The sequence below is a fragment of the Cetorhinus maximus genome, chromosome 25 (genome assembly GCF_964194155.1).
Source record: "Cetorhinus maximus chromosome 25, sCetMax3.hap1.1, whole genome shotgun sequence".
Taxonomy (NCBI): Eukaryota; Metazoa; Chordata; class Chondrichthyes; order Lamniformes; family Cetorhinidae; genus Cetorhinus; species Cetorhinus maximus.
The window spans coordinates 40,261,825-40,280,249 of NC_135903.1; the positions used below are offsets into that span (position 1 = coordinate 40,261,825).

An 18,425-nucleotide genomic window follows, 5' to 3' on the forward strand; every position below is an offset into this window, starting at 1 on the left:
TACAGCTGCTGCCTCACTATCAAGGTCATCAGGTATTGCCAGGCATTATTGTGCTATTGGCTCCTATTATTGCTTAGTGTGGGAGACCAGCTAATGGTTTGATGTAAGACATCCCCCTCAGCCACTGCATAGTTAACAACCCTGTCCAGTGCATTCTCAATCCTTTTTGTTACATGGTTGGCATTTGTTCCCCTCATCTCCAGCTGCCTTAAGAATCTCCACATCAGTGGTGCTACAATTCCTGATACCACACGTCATGCATCACATTCTTCTGCCCCAGGTCTGTACTCTACTATTAATGGTTCATATTTTTTCAACTCTCTAATATTCCTTTTCTAATCTGTTGCCCCACAAAACTATCAATTCCACCTGTTCTTGCACCTTACCCTTTTTAAATATTATATTTGACTATCACATTCAGAACATTCTGTTTTCAAGTGTCAGTTTCAAATCTTTGGTGTCGATGAATAATCCACCTTCCCTATTCCTGTCACTGCCCTACCCTTAAGAGTTAAATGCTTCTTTGCATTTTTAATTACTATCTTATCTGTTCACAGCTGGGCACCCTGAGGGCTGCAGTATCACCCTATTTAGAACCTTAAGTATCCGTGTGCATTGTTTATTCTGCTGTGCAACCATTGCCATTCTACCCTTGCCCTTGGTTGTAAATACAATACGAACTGAGTTTTTCCAGGTAATTCTGTTTTTATTTTGTATTGGGTTTGGTGATTGGTTGTCCATGATAACTGTCCCATTTTATTTAGTCTTGAATTCCCCATTAATCCAATGGGGAAATTCAGCCAATGGCTAAAGTATTCTGGGTGTTTCCAGCCATCACCTCAAACACGTCTTCACCCTTTTCTCCTTCTGAAGATCCAATTCATGGATGGTTAATGATCACAATAGTTATGGCATTAAGCCAAACTGGAAACAGTACATTGCGTACTTTTCTGGTAAGCACATCTTGTCCTTGAGCTATTCTTCTACGTCCAAACAGTGCTTCAATTTGCTTTCGTCTTCCTCTGTCAGTAGGTTCCAGGGAGTCGTCTTCAAACCTTTCACAGACTCCTCAGACGTTATCTAAAATATTTATCATAACATTATTGTAGATTGTGTCAGTAGTTATGAATGATATGAGATGGATGTGGATTAGCAGTGGGATTAAGTCAAGGAAGGAGAAGAGAAGCCAGGTTAAAAAGGGCACAGATTTGTGTAGCATGCAGCAGCAGACAGTTTTGGAAGGCTTCTGTTCCTAGTATTTGCAAATAGCCTGTCCACAGGGTGGAATCTTCCATTTTCACTGTGTTTCACACGGTGCCTGATAAAGCAGCAAGACACCCGCGCTGACTCTTAGAAGGAAGGCCGACTGTATCTTCTGCCCATCAGGCAGTTAAGTGGACAGTGGCAGACCTTCCCCCCCGACTAAGGACCTTTGGGATACAACCTCCCGCCTACCAAGAGCTACCGGCAAATCAGAGGCCAGCAGCTCTTGCATATGGCAGTGCACAGGGAGGAAGCTATGGCTGGTGCCAAGCAAAAACCCCGCCCTGCTCTCAGCAGCCAGCTCCCCTGCCCCATGTCCATATTCTTGATCATGCACAGATTAGTGCAGATGGTCTCATCCCACCTCATTCCCCCAACCGACAGGCAGTCTGCACAGTTTCTTTACCAGCTGTGCAGGCCGCATGTTGGTAGCCCCTGGGAGATTGCAGCTGAGGCAGCAGGAGGCCCTAAAGTGGTCATTAATTGGCCACATAAGGGACACAAGTGAAGATGGGGCAGAAAGGTCGACTATGGGCCTTCCCGCCCAGAATTTATTCCCAGCGGAGGTGGGATGGTGTCGGGTATAGGTTCCAAAGCCAACTCACCAAATTTTCAGGCTCAGCCACCTTTCCTTGCCCCGTGTGGGGGCAGAAGATTCCAGCCTCCATCTTAGTCCAAAGTAGCTCAATCCATAGACGACATCAAATGTAGAGAGATTACATTCTCTGAGGAGGAAGCCAATATTTTTAAGAAGAGAATGCAACAACTGCCATCTTAACTGACCTTTGCCACATTCTTTACATCCTGATCATGCCACTATTCACGTGGTAAGCAGGGATAGATATCTGCAGTTGAAAAACAGATTACTGTGGAAATCTGAAATAAAAACAGAAAATGTTGGAAATACTCAGCGGGTCAGGCAACACCTGTGGAGAGAGAAATAGAGTTGACATTTCAGGTTGATGAGCTTTCCTCAGAACAGGGAAAATTTAGAGATGTGATAGGTATGGAGAAAGGAGTGGATAAGACAAGAGCAAAGGAAGGCCTGTGATAGGGTAGAACACAGGAGAGTTTGCATGACATAAGGGTCAATCTTACAGGGCTTTTCAATATCTATGACTCAGGGCTCTCCCATTCTTGAGCTGACCTTAATGATCACTCCAGTCGTTGTTTGGAACAGTGACCAGTTATAGCATCCCTACCCCTACTCTGGATGACATCAGCCAGCTCAGTATAATATATAGCTCAGTACCACACTGCATTGTACATTGGTCACTGAGATATCAGAAGAACTATACCACTAACATCCTATTTCATTATGGATTATATACCTGATACCGTCACCAGTCACCACCAATCGCTCTCTTAGATATGTTTCCCATGCTTATTTCCACAGCCCAGACAAAATAGTCTCTATTTTTACCTCATAGTATCATCTCATTTCCTTTCTGATGAAATTGTAGTTTCTTATACAAAATGTCCAAGTGCAAAAGGAGGGAAGTGCTATCCTTAATAAGAAACCTGTTTGGTGTGAAGTAGTGCTTCATGCAGCTGAATAAAATACTGCTTTGTATGCAAGGAAACAGAACTGCATTTTCAATGGTCTGGAAGTAGATTGCAACAAAGTAAAGCATGAGGCAAAAGGATTTTGAGAACACGAGCAATAGCAGCAGGAGTTAGCCATATAGCCAATTGTGACTACTCCACCATTCAGTTAAAATCATAGCTGCTCTTCTACCTCAAATCCACTATCACACTTGATTCCTTATTCATGTATCCAAAAATCTATCAATCTCAGTTTGGGTATGCTCAACAACTGAGCATCAAAGGTAGAGAATTTCAAAGATTCATAAGTCTTAGTAGAGAATTGTTTCCTCATCTCAGTCGAATATTACTGACTCCATATTGATCTAGACTCTCCAGCTGGGAGGAAACGGCCTGGATTCTTTAACAGGGTTTGGGCATCGCTGGATAGGCCAGCATCTATTGCTAATCCCTAATTGCCCTTGAGAAGGAGGTGGTGAGCTGCCTATGTGCTGTTAGGAAGGGATTTTCCAGGATTTTGACCCAGCAACATCAATATATTTCCAAGTCAGGATGGTGAGTGGCTTGGGGGGGAGCTTCCAGGTGGTAGAGTTCCCATGTGTCTGCTGCCCTTATTCTTCGAGGTGGTAGAGGTCATTAGTTTTACAGATGCTGCTTTACTCTGGATGGTGTCGAGCTTCTTGAATACTGTTGGAGCTGTACTCATCTAGGCAAGTGAAGAGTATTCCATCATACTCCTGATTTGTGCCTTATACATGGTGGACGGGCTTTGAGGAGTCAGGAGGTGAGTTACTTGCTGCAGAATTCCCAGCCCGTGACCTTATCTTGTAGCCACAGGCTGACCTAGTTCAGTTTCTGGTCAATAGTAACCCCCAGGAGGTTGTTAGAGGGAGATTCATAGAACATAGGACTTAGGAGCAGGAGAAGGCCACTCGGCCCTTCAGGTCTGCTCCGCCATTCAGTTTGATCATGGCTGATCCGGCTGTGGTCTCAACTCCACTTCAGTGATGGTAATGCCATTGAATGTCAGGGGGAGAAGGTTAGATTCTCTCCTTTTTGAGATGGTCATTGCTTGGCATGAATGTTACTTGCCACTTATGAGCCCAAGCCTCAGTGTTGTCCAGGTTGTGCTGCATATGGACATGGACTGCAAATGGTGCAGGACGCTGTGCAATCATCAGTGAACACCCCCACTTCTGACCTTATGGTGAAGGGAAGGTCACTGAAGTAACAGCTGAAGATGGTTGGGCTGAGGACACTACACTGAGGAACTCATACAGCGATGTTCTGGGACTGAGATGAATGACCTCCAACAACCACATCATCTTCCTTTGTGCTAGGTGTGACTCCAACCAGTGGAGAGTTTTCCCCCTGATGCCTATTGACTCCAGTTTTGCTTGAGCTCCTTGATGCTACACTTGGTCAAATGCTACATTGATGTCAATTCTCCCCTCGCCTCAGCTCATTTGTCCAAGTTTGGACCAAAGGCTATAATGAGGCCAGGAGCTGAGTGTGACTGACGAAACCCAAACTTAGCAACAGTGAGCAGGTTATTGCTGAGTAAGTGCCATATGATAGCGCTGCCGATGACCTCGTCCATTGGATTTGTCAGATTTGACCTGCTTTTTGTGGACAGGACATACTTGGACAATTTTTCACATTGCCAGGTAGATGCCAGTATTGAAGCTGTACTGGGACAGCTTGGCTAAGGGCCTAGTAAGTCCTAGAGCACGAGTCTTCAGTACTGTTGCTGGAATGTTGTCAGGGCCCATAGCCTTTGCAGTATCCAGTGCCTTCAGTCATTTCTTGTTATCACGTGGAGTGAATTGAGTTGGCTGGGGACCTCAGGAGGAAGCAGAGATGGACCACTCACTTGGCACTTATGGCTGAAGGTGGTTGCAAATGCTTCAGCCTTCTCTTTTGCACTGATGTGCTGGGCTCTCCCATCTTTGACAATGGGGATATTTGTGGAGTAGCCTCGTCCTGTTAGTTTTTTAATTGTCCAACAGCATTCACAACTGGGTATGGCAGGACTGCAGAGCTTAGACCTGATCCGTTGGTTGTGGGATCTCTTAGTTCTGTCTATCAAGTGCCGCTTACGCTATTTGACATGCAAGTAGTCCTGTGTTGTAGTTTCACTACGTTGACACCTCATTTTTCGATTCGCCTGGTGTTGCTCCTCACATGCCCTCCTGCGCTCTTTATTGAATCAGGGTTGATCTCCCAGCTTAATGGTAGACTGCAGTTTATGCCAAGCTACGATGTTCATTGAGGGACAAATATTGGCTGATACACAAGGCGGAGACCCCCTTCGAATAATTCCATGTGATCTTTTACGTTCACCTGAGAGGGCAGATTAATGTGGGTTAATCTGGGGTTAACGTCTCATCGGAAAGGTGCCACCTCCAATGAATTTGCTTTGGTGCTCACATCTTCTGTGATGCCTTAAATGTTGTAAATTATATTAAAAGGGCTCTAATCATAAATGCCAAGGAAACAAAAGCTCCAAAGGAATGGTACTGTAAGGGGAACATTTTCTTCACCAATGATGTGTGCTTTTTGCATTTTATGCTGAGCCCAAGATGAATTTTTTAGCAGGCGTTCTATTTACAGATAGGCAGAGATATGTGTTAGATTTTTACCTTCCTGCTGAGTGTTGCATTATCAGCTAAACACTCAAAGCCAGACAATAGATTGATGCTCTGTATGCTTGTAGGTAAAATAGTAGATTTTCTGCTGACCACAAGAAATGAAGCATCCGAAAATACCGTGTCTGATCTTAGCTGGAATAGTAGTTAGTGCCCCAGCTAGGCAGGGGGAGAAATGGGAGTGGATTCCTGCTCCTTATTATCGTCCGGTGCTGAGAAGCATGTACACAAATACATTGAGTAAGGACAGGCCAGGCTTTGCTTTGAGCTGTGTCCATGGACAGCTTTACACAACTGTTTATGCTTATGCATAAAGAATACCACTTGAGCAAGATGGAGGGTTACAGGCACACATAGAGCCATCTGCAGCAGAAGAGAACACATTAGGTTTTGTATTTTAAGCAATGCTCCCTTAATATGTAAATAGTTGCTGCTTAGTAAGATCTGCATTGAATTTTGCATCAGCCAGAGTTTGTAGATAGGGTGTAACTTTCAGATGAATCACTCACTGAGCTACACTGCATCTTGTTTCAAAGTTCAATGATGGAAATTCATTGTACTGAATCGCATTATATATAGTATCATAGAATTTTACAGCACAGAAGCTGATCATTTGGCCCAGCGCGCCTTGCCAGATCTCAAAGAGTTACCCTCTTGGCCCCATTTCCCTGCCCTCTTCTCATTACTCTTGATTTTTTTTTTCTTTTCCTTTTCAACTCCGTTACAGATTCACTTTCCACCCTTAGGACATGGCGGAACCACCCGAAACAAGAACCCTGTTCATGAAAAAATACCTAACTTCTCTCTTTTAGTGCTGATCTTAAAGTTGTGCTCAGTAGTTACTGAATCACTGAAACAGTTCCTCCTACTTACCTTATCAAAGCTGTCAGATCAATTAAAATCATCTCCTTTCCTAATGTCTGTTCTCTATCATAGCAATTGGGAATGCTAACAAAGTTGTTATATTACTAATTAGTAATCCAGAAGCCTAGATTAATGGTCCGGAGACATAAGCCAAATCCCAAACTGGGGAATTTATATTCAGTTAACTTAATAAATCTGGGATTAAAAAGATGGTATCACTGGTGGTGACCATGAAAATTGCTGAATTCTTGTAAAACCCACCTGGTTATCTAATGTTCTTCAGGAAAGGAACATCTTTACCTGGTCTGTCCTACAAGTGACTTCAGACCCACAGCATTGTGGTTGACTCTTTCATTCTTTTTCTATTTCATCCTCTGAAATAGCAAGTCGCTCAGTTAGCTACGCAAAACTACTAAAGGAATAAAACTGGGTTGACCAGCAGTATTGACCTAGACATTGGAAATGACAAAGGTACATCCAACACAGTCGACCCTACAAAGTTTTGCTCACTAACATCTGAGGTCTTGTGTCAAAATTGGGACAGCTGCCCCATAGACTTGTTAAGCAACAGTCTGACATAGTCATACTCACCAAATCATGCCTTTCAACATAGGCCACAGACTCCATCATCATCGCCATAGGGTATGTCCTGCCCTTCTGCAGGACTGACCCACCAGAGGTGGCAGCGCAGTGGTGTACAATTGGGAGCAAGTGGCCCTGGGAGTCCTCAACATGGACATTGCACTCCATGAAGTCTTATGGCATCATGACAAACATGGGCAAGGAAACCTCCTGTTAATTATCACCTACTGTCTCCCTGCTGGGTGTGCGTGTTTGTATGTACATGTCTGAGAGATCACTTCAAAATTATATCATGTTGTAAATGTCAGGCCATTGATAAATTTACTGTGTTTGCAAAGCCAAATACTTAAAAGCTTACTTTTTTAAAATTCAGCATAAATTAAAGCAAGTGTGTTTCCACCGTCTTCAATGAAGAAACAACTTTTAAATGTCAGCACTGTTTTCATTTTCAAACCACTTTGTGTATATAATCAAAAGCCATAGTAAATAGCAAGTAAAAGATTTAATTTATACTGAGCTTTCATAAGAAATCTAAAATAAAATCCTCTAAAGCTGTACTTGTGTGGTTTTATGATGCTGTCTGAAGCCTTCAATTAACTTACAGTCTGCATTCCTAAATGTGTTCTATATCTCTTGAGTTTTGACAACTGTTAAAATACAAATATCAAAATGTCTCTTGACACCAAATTATTATTGGAAAAAGTTTTTATTTTTCTATCCCTGTAAAAGAGCACTTTTTAAGAAAAGAAGTCCAGTCTCACTTAATCTGCTTCTGAGAAAACCTGAACGGAATAAATTGTGGTTTCCCCAGATAGGAGCCCACAACCTGTAAAGCTGTTTGGTTTGCCCAGAGTCACATTCTCAGCTGCTGCTCTATTTTTGGGTGTGCGAGTGATTGTGCCAGGGGTCTATGTATTTCTCTCAATCAAACATTTCTGTTGCAATTCAAAGCACCTTTTAGCCTAGCATGGCTTAAATATTTTTCGTCTTTTCTTCAGAGAAAAAAAAACTGTGTTTCAAGTTGTCTTTTAATTTTTTCAATATTTGACTGTGGCCCACACTCAGGACATTATTTTTTTCTCTAGCTACAAGTTCTGCCCATCTGGAGGACCTAGCTTATCTGGATGAACAGCGACACACACCACTGCGGACATCACTGAGAATGCCACGGCAACATGTGGCAGGAGGTCGCACCCCCCAGGACATGCGAGGTAAGCAGCAGGACATACTGAGCAATGTTGCATGGCATTTTGTTAGCCAGGCCTTTTCTTCTGTTTGACAGAATATACTTCTATATTGTACAGCATCTGCTACTGTCTGGAGTGCTGCACATAAGGGCCTGGGAGGTGCTGTGTACAGCCTCAAGCTTCTTATTGCTATTTTTATTCTGACAGAATAACTTGAAATGTCAACACTTCAAAGCAAGTGCTTCTGTGACCTGACCCATGCAGGATGATGAAAATTGAAAGTACCCACCATAAATACCTGCTTTTATTTTTGAAGAATTATTGGTGGGACCAGGATGATGAGTGATACCCCACTGGTTTGATTTTTCTGGAACTGGCTGGTCCAGAGGGTGAGAAAGAACAAACCAGCGAGATGTAACTCCTTACATTGGGAAGTTCAGCTACTTATCTGCCTTGTTATTTTTAATGATCAGTCCTATTTTTGCTGCTCCTCCACATTTCTACATCTGCTGAATAGACTATCTTCTAACTGCTGGGCAGTTACACGACTTGCTCTTAGGATCTGCTATTGTCACTGATTGTCACATGGTGAGCAAGGACATCCTTTGCTGACTTGTCTATCAACAGTATTTAATATTTTTACCCCTCTATGTTGTGAAGAAACACCACACCTCAGTACCACTTAAAATTAAACTTTGCCATGCACTTTCATTGAAACTTGGAGAATCATCCATTTTCTGCCACTCTGGAGAAGAGTATGTGTGCACTAACATGCTATTTCACTGGGTTGCTAAGGGTAACATTGTACAGAGGCAGTAAGCTTGTGAATAAGCCAGATAAGATTAATTTAAAAGAACAATGTTACGACATGTCCACAAAATAGGCTTGGCAGGCCAAATCATAGGAACAGGAGGAGGCCATTCAGCCACAGCAGACTATTCCACCATTCTGAGAGATCGTAGCTGAATTGTATCCAACCCTCAGCTTTGGCTCCACATCTCTTCAATAGCCTTGATTAGAAAAATAAATCTATCGTCGATCTCATATTTAAATGTATTAATTGAGCTATTATTTACTGTTTTTTTTGTGAAAGTCTCCACACTTCTACCACCTTTGGCATGAAGAAGCATTTCCTACCTTTTTTCTGAATGCACTGGCTCAAATTTAAAGATTATGTCCTCTTGTGCTCAACTCCCCCACTAAGAGAAAAGTCTCTTTATATCTACCCTGCCAATCCCTTTCAAAATATTACAAACCTCAACTAAATCATCCTTTAGCCTTCTATGTTCCAGGGAATACAAACGTAGCTTCTGTAATGTCTCCTAAAAATGGAGTCCTGTTAATATTTAATGAATGTGTGCTGCAAAGCCAGTGTATCATTTCTGAATTGCGGTGCCCAGAAATGTACACAGTACTTCAGATGTGATCTAACTAGGGCCTTTGTATAACTGTAGCAAAACTCCCTCCTCTTTATGTTCTAGCTTTATGTCTAGTTATAAAGGCCTTTTGGTTATATTTTTGTACCCGACTGCTACATTTTAGTAATTTTTCTTTCTTTATCCTTTCATGGGATGTGGTCGTCGCTGGCAAGACCAGCATTTGTTGCCCATCTCTGACCTTTCTAGGTCATTTCAGAGGGCAGTTAAGAGTCAACCACATTGCTGTGGGTCTGGAGTCACATGTAGGCCAGACCAGGTAAGGATGGCAGATTTGCTTCCCTAAAGGACATTAGTGAACCAGATGAGTTTTTATGACAATTGATGATAGTTTCATGGTCCCCATCGCTTTATATTTCAGATATATTAACCGAATTCAAATTCCACCAGCTGCTTGGGTCTCAGGATTAGTAGTCCAGCAACATTACCACTACACCACCATCTCCCCATTGCGTACAAGAACTCCTATATCTTGATAGATCTCATTGTTTCCTAGCTTTTCACCGTTTTAAAGTTGTCCTTTTCTTGGATAACATCACCTCACCCTACCTGCATTGAAAGCTACCTGCCAGAGTTTTGTCCACTCACCTGATATATCATTGCCTCTTTGTAGTTTTATGCCACTAACCCTTCTGTCATCTGTAGAACAAAATCGGAATAGTTCTCTTATCAGAATCTTGTACCCTGTACACTTGAACTCCGCATTTCCATTACTGTCCGGGTTACAAATCCTGGAAGCTGTGCTTCTATAGAGTGTTTGGGAAAGAAATCAAGAAGCAATGAGGGGAAAGAGAAAAGACACAGATGCATCTCTTCAGTGATGAGGCTGTAGTGATCTTCCATCCAGTAGGTTTAGGGGTAACCTGTATAAATACTCCAGAATAAAATTGGCACAAATTCAAAATCAAATCTCAGTTCTTGTATTGAACTGTTAAGTTAGGAAAAAACCATAATCCTTGAGTGCTGATCAGTGCACTTTGACTGTATATTTTTATATTCTGGTAAAGGTATGCACTGCAAGGTTATTTTTAATGTTATCAAAGAATAATGATACAAATTTTAAATTTTAGTCCGTTTTAGAATTAAACAACATAGTTTATTGATGACAACCTTGTTTTGTTTACCTGGCATCATGGAGTCTTTGTTAAATGCATCTCAGATCTCTCCACAAGAACTGAACCAAAATCAGAATATTCAGTCTTTAGACTAATTTTAAGTTTGACACAGCCAGACTCGAAGCTGAAGAATGTGGAAAGTATGACCTTCTTTAAAGAAACCGCTTTTTATAAAATAATACAGATTTCAGTAGAACAGTTCACCATTTTGCTCCTTGTTCCTCTGGTAGTACGAGCTTTTTGTTGTAGTTATCTGTTTAATCTAATTTCCCTGTTCTTTCCCCACACCTTTCAATATTTTATTCTCTTTGGAAGTTCATTTAATTCCTTCTTAAATGCCACGATTTACACAGATTTAATGTGGAATTTATTTCATTTTTTAATAATCTTTTAGGTGAAAAGTTTTCTTCCAACTGCTACATGCATTTGGATTCGGTACCAATTCTGAGTTTCTGTCTTTTTGTTACCAATTTACTGACATTCAAATCTTTTCAAGACTTTACTTAAAAGATCCTGCCCTTCAAACTTTTTTGTTCCAGGGGGTCCAGCACTAGTTTGTCAAGTATCTAATCTTACTTTACAGGGTATTCCTGTATAGTTAATAAATGTGTTCCTTAAAATTTCCAATTTTAATGTGTGTAATTTTAGGAGATGCATTCCCAACACAAGATTTCTGCCCTCAATATATAACATAAACATGAAATTTTATTTACTAATGTCCTTCAGGGAAGTAAATCTGCCATCCTTACCTGCTCTGGCCTACATGTGACTCCAGAGCACAGCAATGAGGTCGACTCTTAACTGCCATCTGAAATGGCCTAGCAAGCCACTCAGTTCAAAGGCTATTAGTGATGGGCAACAAGTGCTGGCCTTGCCAATGACACTCACATCCTGTGAGAGAATAAATGAAAAAAAAGCTTATTTATAACCCAAAAATAAACAAACACAATGTAAAATGTTTAAAAATAGTCACCATCAATGAGGTGGGAAAGAATTACTGGGAGTGTTCTCTTATGCCTCACTTTTTGGTACCTGTACATCTTGAATAGGTTGGTGAAGTGCAGGTTTGAATAATACTGGAATGGATTGTTGCACCTGTGCTTTTGCTTTTCTTGGTGCAACTTCCTGCATTCCCTCATCTGTGATATAATTATAGTAAGCCTGTGTTACACCTTCCCCATTTATTTCAATATGCCTTTTGTAATGGATGCCCAATTGTGCACATACTACTCTGACCATTCCCTGTATGTAAAAAGTTTTGTTTAGATCAGTAATTTGAAAAATAGACCATTGAACTATACGTGACCAATATTAAGTTATGCACCTTTCCAAGCTGCATTTTCTGGTCCAATCTCATCTTGCAGTTTGTGACAGAAGGGGTTCAGGATATGCGAATCTCCAGAAAGGTCACTCAGTGTGGCACCATGGTTAGTGGAGTTGGGCAGGTAATATCCAACTCTTCATATCCAACCCAGACAACAAAATGGTGGATGTAGCACTATTGAGATGTTCTGTATCCAAGGCTGCTCTGAGAACTGACTTGTCAGAATTCCAATCTTGGCAAGTGGATTTCAATGACTTACGCTCTCTAGAGTCTCTTCCAAGTTACTGTGATGGCAGAGCTGTTTTCAGTGAAGGTATAGAAGCAAAATTATAAAAATGATGTATATTCTGTCCATAATCGCTGTCCTTTCACACAATTGAAGATACTGGCTGGTACAAGTGCACATCTTGAGAGGGACAAAAATGCCATTTAAAAACAGGACCATTTGAAAAGACCCACTCATAATGAATGCATCCACATTCTGTCCATCCAAAGTATAAACAGGCAATTAATTCAATAATTCTAATATTTTCTACATCAGGGTTTTTAACATGATAATTATTTAATTTATCCAGCACTTACAATACATTTATAAATTCAGTGGCTCTGTAAATCTGAATTCTGAATTATTCTAATTGTTGAGATATAAGAATTAGTTTTTGACAGTTCAATAAAAAATGCACAAAATTCATTACCAGATGCTGGTCAGTCTGTGTCTCGGGGCTGTAGTCTGTTGCTAGATCCATCTACTTTGTTTGTGATGGCTATTCACATTTCTTGATCAAACATCGGGTTAGAACACCTCAGGTATTGGAATTTAGGACTATTGCTGGGGAAAGAGAACAAATAACATTGACGTTGCCCTACAACAGGCACACTTAATGTCAGTCAATTTGGAGCAGTATTGGCAAGTATCTTGGAGGAGATTTAAGACCTTCACTGCTCTGTCCTTCCTAAATTAAGTGACATTCTGGTGGTCAGTTGGAGAGAAAAATTGATGGATATTTTTCTTTCTTATTTCATTATTTTACTCCCCACCTGCCTTTCTGCTACTTGTCCCCATTCAACTTTGGTCAGCTCAATTGATTGGGACCATCTATAAGTTTCTATCTGAGAGCCAATTCTTCCTCATACAAACCCCAAATTACCTAGAACCAATCAAATTTTTCAAACCAAGGTGAGTAAATTGAAGTAATTAAGTGAGATTGCAACAAATTCCATGAACTCATGAAAGTGGGACTTGAGCAGCGATTTTCCTCAGTTGCTAGTTTACCAGCAAACATTTTTGTATACCCTCTAGGCAGGCAGTGCTATTTACTGCATTTTGAAAGCTGAAAGGTTGTAAAAGGTTATCATGGTGCTGTTTGTATAAATACAGCGAGGGGTGAATGAAAACATGTTCCTGAGCTCTGAGTCATATCTTTCTCATCATTCTGTGCAGTGACCTGTGGGATTACAGTAGATACAATGTCAAGAGCTGACAGTGGAACAGATTGATTTTTTTTCAAAGAAGTGGACTTGACTTTCATTCCAGCACAAATTTGTTTTTTTTAAGTAATATTAGTCTTGTAACATTCCTTTGTCCTCCTTGTGCATTGGCTGAGATGGGAGGGGAAAGAAAATCGAGCACCCTGAAATGGGCTGCAGATTCACTATTGCCTGTTTTAAACTTACTCCCAGGACGCATTTCACCTTGTGTCTTACAGATATAAACAATTTGCATTGTTCTTTTCTAACTTTTCAATAAAATGGTGGTGAAATCATTAGTTGGTTTCAAAATTAAGTTTCATTTTTAAAAATTGAAGTAAAATTAAATGAAAAACTCTTCTCCCTGTCTGTCACCCATCTCTGACTCCAGCATCTCTGTGCCCTCCGCTTAATACGCTTTCTGGAATTTATACAGACTCAACTCAGACCAAAAGGTACAACAGATGTACAATTAGAACGGTGTATTTTTCAAATACAGACCTTATTTTTTAAACATAAAAATTATATTTTAACCTGACAAAGCTTTTGAACTTCACCCACTTACTTTTCAGCAGCGAGCGCCAGAATCTAAAGAAAAGATATTTCATCAGTTCAACTGACTAATATTGACATAGCCTGGGAAATTAGGTACACTGTACCTACTCAGACTGCTCAATGTACATTCAGCTCATAGATTCACAGATATGGGGAAAAAATCAGGTTGAAGCCCAGACATTTGATGGAATCTGAGGCCTTCAAATAAAAACAACAACAAAGTTGAATTAAACAGCACAAAAGTCAATTCAATGGATAAAATTCATGTTGCAATACTTGAATTGTTTACCTTTTTAAACCACACCTTTGCATATTAGAAATCTTAGTTATGAAGAAAAAAGGAAGATGTTAAAAAACAAGCAATTTAAGCAATTTGAAGGAACCCGGTGGCCAAATTGTGCAATCAAGTGTTGGCGTTCCATAGGTTAAACACATTATAAATGTGGACATAGGGATTATGATGGAGGAAAAAGTTGACACGCGTTGTGACAAAAATATGACAAGAAGTGTGAGCAGAACCAAGATGTTGTATATGTGCAATCAAAATTTTTTTTAAATTAGATTGTAAGGGTGCAGAACTAAAGGTTTTGCGTTTGCATGACAGTCTCAACATAAGCTGTATCTTTTAATTGCTTCAGGCCCTGGGCCATGTTTGCTGTAGTGTATGTTCAGGTTGCAGTACTTGATTGTCCTGCAGTGCCAAGCCTTTGAATTACATTTTTCATTACTATTTCTTTCTCACTTGAGCTAATAAATCCTATAAATCAAAAGAGGGCATCTGTAAAATCCTTGTGCTCTTTTAATTTTATCATAACTTCAACATTTGTTAGTTTAAGTTAAGGGTAACCTGGCTGTTGTGCACCTCAAATGAGTTGAACCCAAATCATTCTGCTTTCCTGCATAATGCTTCACATGTACTTTCTTGAATGCTGCAACACTGAGGCTGTACACTGACTTAACTGTGCTTATATGGATTTTAGAGCGTGTCGCTTTGTCTAACCATTTAATGATGCTTTTGAGGCTGATTATTTGCATCACTCTTTTGATTAAGAGTTGCACGGCAAGTCATTGAAGATACAGTGCCAAGAATAGAACAACAAAGGAGCCTGCAGTTTGTCATCTCAAACGGTTGTTGCAGCTGACTTTGCACCTGCTTAATTCCACAGTGCACAATGTCACATAACATGCTGGTTCTCTGACAGGAAGGGAAAATTAGAATAAGGCTCTAATGTTTGCTACCCATGTGCTGAATGAAATGTAACTGTTCAGCATCAGCGCGCTGTGCCATGCTTGAAGTCTGATGCTTGTTTATTATTGCTCTTGGGCTGGTGATTGTTGCTAACATTTTACATCACTTTCTGGCTTTTCTCTGATTTTTGCTTTAGCTTCCACTAATGCCCATGCTTGGCACACTCATTCACGTAAGTTACAATTCTTGTTAATAAAATCTTTAACTCTTCTGTGACCGAATTTAATTTGGAAGCAGCATAAGCTGTAGCTGTTCAATAATCAATTGCTTTCCTTGTGTGTAGGTGCAAGCTAAAGAAACATATTTTTGAGCATGTTTAGAATGTCTAGATTCCCTTCCCAGCAGATACCAGTATTTTTGTTCTTTGCTTCTGACTTTTGATTCTTGCCCTGTTTAAAGCCAAAAACTTCTGGCAAAGTACAAGTTTTACTGTTGCACACTCTTACACTTCGAAATTATCTAATATCGATTTCTATTGCAAATTAAAGCCTAGACTTTCTGATTGGTTTAACCCATTGATTTTAGCACATTAGAATAAGACTGATTGAAAACCCTACGCTGAAGTGTTTTGAAAGCAGATTAAAAGGTTTTAGGAAGAAAGCTCCATTCATTTGAGCAGTAGCTAAAAAAGATTTTTTAAAAAGGTCTCCCATTTAATATGGAGATGAGGAGGAATTTCTTCTCTGAGGGTCGTTAGCCTTTGAAATTCTCTTCCCAGAGAGCAGTGGAGGCTGGGTCATTGAATATGTTCAAGGTTGAGTTAGACAGGTTTTAGATTAACAAGGGAATCAAGGGTTATGGGGGACAGGTAGGAAAGTGGTGTTAAGACCACAATCAGATCAGCCATGATCTTATTGGGCAGGATTTTACGCGTTGGTGAGCGGGGGCGGGGCCTGCTCGCCGACGCGTAAAATGACACGCAGTGACGTTGGGCAGAACCCCCGATTTCACTGCGCCCCATTTAAATTTTCAGGTAGGTGGGGGCGCAGCGACATCAGCTGTGCGCCCGCCAACCTTTCAGTGGCCAATTGAGGTCATTGACAGGGTCAATTAAGTAATTAAAAGACCTGCCCGTCCAACCTTAAGGTTGGAAGGCAGGCCAGGAGCCCGGCGTGAATTAGAAAAAGCATGAAACCTCATCCACGGGCGGGATGAGGTTTCATGTAGGTTTTTAAAAATTTTAATAAAGGTTTTGTAAAAATTATGGACATGTCCCAACTCATGTGACATTGTCACATGAGGGGACATGTTAGGGAAATTTTATTTTTCTATTTTTAGGTTTTTAAACATTTAGAGCCGATCTCCCTGAGGATGCACTTAGCCTCAGGGAGACGAGTGCATTCTTTTGTGCGCATAGGTGAAAGAGCGCACTCTCGATTTTGGGATCTTCCCCCCCCCCCCCCTCCCGCCCTCACAGGAAGCACATAGCGCTTCCATGCAGACGCCACACTGGGCGGGCTTTAATTGGCCCGCCCATGTTAAATGGCTCCGCTTCCCCAATCAGGGGCGCCGATCGGAATTGCGCCTATGCGCACCCGCCCTTCAACTTCGCCCCCGACGGGGGGAAAATTCAGCCCATTGAAATGACGGAGCAGGCTTGATGGGGAGATTAGCCTAGTCCTGCTCTTATTTCATATGGTCTTATTAAAACCTCCATCAAACTGAAAATGGTGAATTATGCTCCATGTGCCTTCCACCTTGAATAGGTACAATAACTATTTACTGTGAACATGAGGGAAAGAGTGAGTTACATTTTATTTTTTAAATGATTTTTTGAACTTCATGCCAAAGACCATAACTTTTAAAAAGAAATTTTAACCTCCAGTGGGTGACTGAAAGGACCACACGGCAAGATTTCATGTTCTAAGACTTTTACTGTAACAAACAAACTAAAAGCAACAGTGACTAAACACTATTTCAGTCGTCAACTTACACTCTAAAGTACAAAAAGCTTCCCCTATTCAACTTTTAAAACAACCAAAAATCCCTCGCCACAGTTATATTTTACTCTGTCCCTTAAATGGACCTTTCATTCTCCAGAACCAATCCAAGGTAATTCTTAGCTTCTGAGGGCTTGCTTCCTTTCTTTTCCATTCCCAGACAGGTATCTCCTGATCCCTGAAATAACTTTCACAGTGAAGGATGGGTTGGAGATTTGGCCAAAGCTAAGTGAATCTTCCAGCCTCATTTAAGCCCTTAGAATTCGATCTCTTCAATCCAAGCACAAGCTCCCACCTGCAATTTCTCCTTCTGTCTCTGCCTCTGTTTCTGTCTCTCTCTGTCTGCCTGTCTCTGTCTCTCCCCTCTCTCTCTGACGCTTGCAGAGTAAACGCACCTGCGAGGTTCAGTAATATTTTTGAAAAACCTGAGATCCGATCCTACAGTGACTTCCTATGGAATCCTTCCCTCTCGAAACCCATCTCCACACCAACATAATTTACATGGGCCTTGAATCCAGGCAGAAATGCTAATTAGCTACCCTCTAGACTCCCAAATTAATTCTATCTTGGAATTAAATAGACAGTTTAAAGCATAACTGTTTACAAAACCTGACCTTCCTATCACTTCTCTGGGACTTGGAGAATACAGCTTATCTACCATCATTACAGCTACTCTGGCCATAGTTTACAGGTGTGAATATCTTACACCCTGTTCCCAGTAAAACAACCTGGGCCTTCCTTTAACCTTTAACAACCAAGCCACCCAAGCATGTCATCAGGCAAAATTCAGAACATGTGGCCCCCTTCATTTTACCTAAATTGTTAATGGGATTGTGAAATGTCTGTAATGAACTTTGTCCTGTTCTGTCGGATCTCTGAGAATGAGGCTTCTGGGTGACATATGGCAATGGGACACCAGCCCATGACAAACAGATGTTTCACAGGGCAAAGAGATTATGGATGTAATCACATGTGATGAAGTTGAAAACTAAGGGCCATAATCCTAAATTGTCACTAATAAATCCGATAAGGTATTGCAGAGTAATGCCTTTAAATAGAGAGCGATTAGATTAGAAACATAGAAAAATAGAAGCAGGAGTAGGTCATTCAGCCCTTCGAGCCTGCTCCGCCATTAGTATGATCATGGCTGACCCTCTATCTCAATGTCACACTCCTGCTCTCTCCCCATACCCCTTGATGCCTTTAGAGTCTAGAAATCTATATATTCAGTGACTTGGCCTCCACAGCTT

General features: G+C 40.9%; 1 protein-coding gene across 2 annotated transcripts in view; it reads left to right on the top strand.

The window, feature by feature from the left end:
* The window catches only part of LOC144668069 (protein TANC2-like), a 923,845-nt gene that overhangs the window by 694,948 nt on the left and 210,472 nt on the right, over positions 1 to 18,425 (top strand). For both annotated transcript variants that reach the window (XM_078529835.1, XM_078529836.1), the window contains one exon: positions 7,988 to 8,113. In XM_078529835.1, coding sequence (XP_078385961.1) covers positions 7,988 to 8,113 — 126 coding nt within the window. The remainder of the gene's footprint in view (positions 1 to 7,987; positions 8,114 to 18,425) is intronic.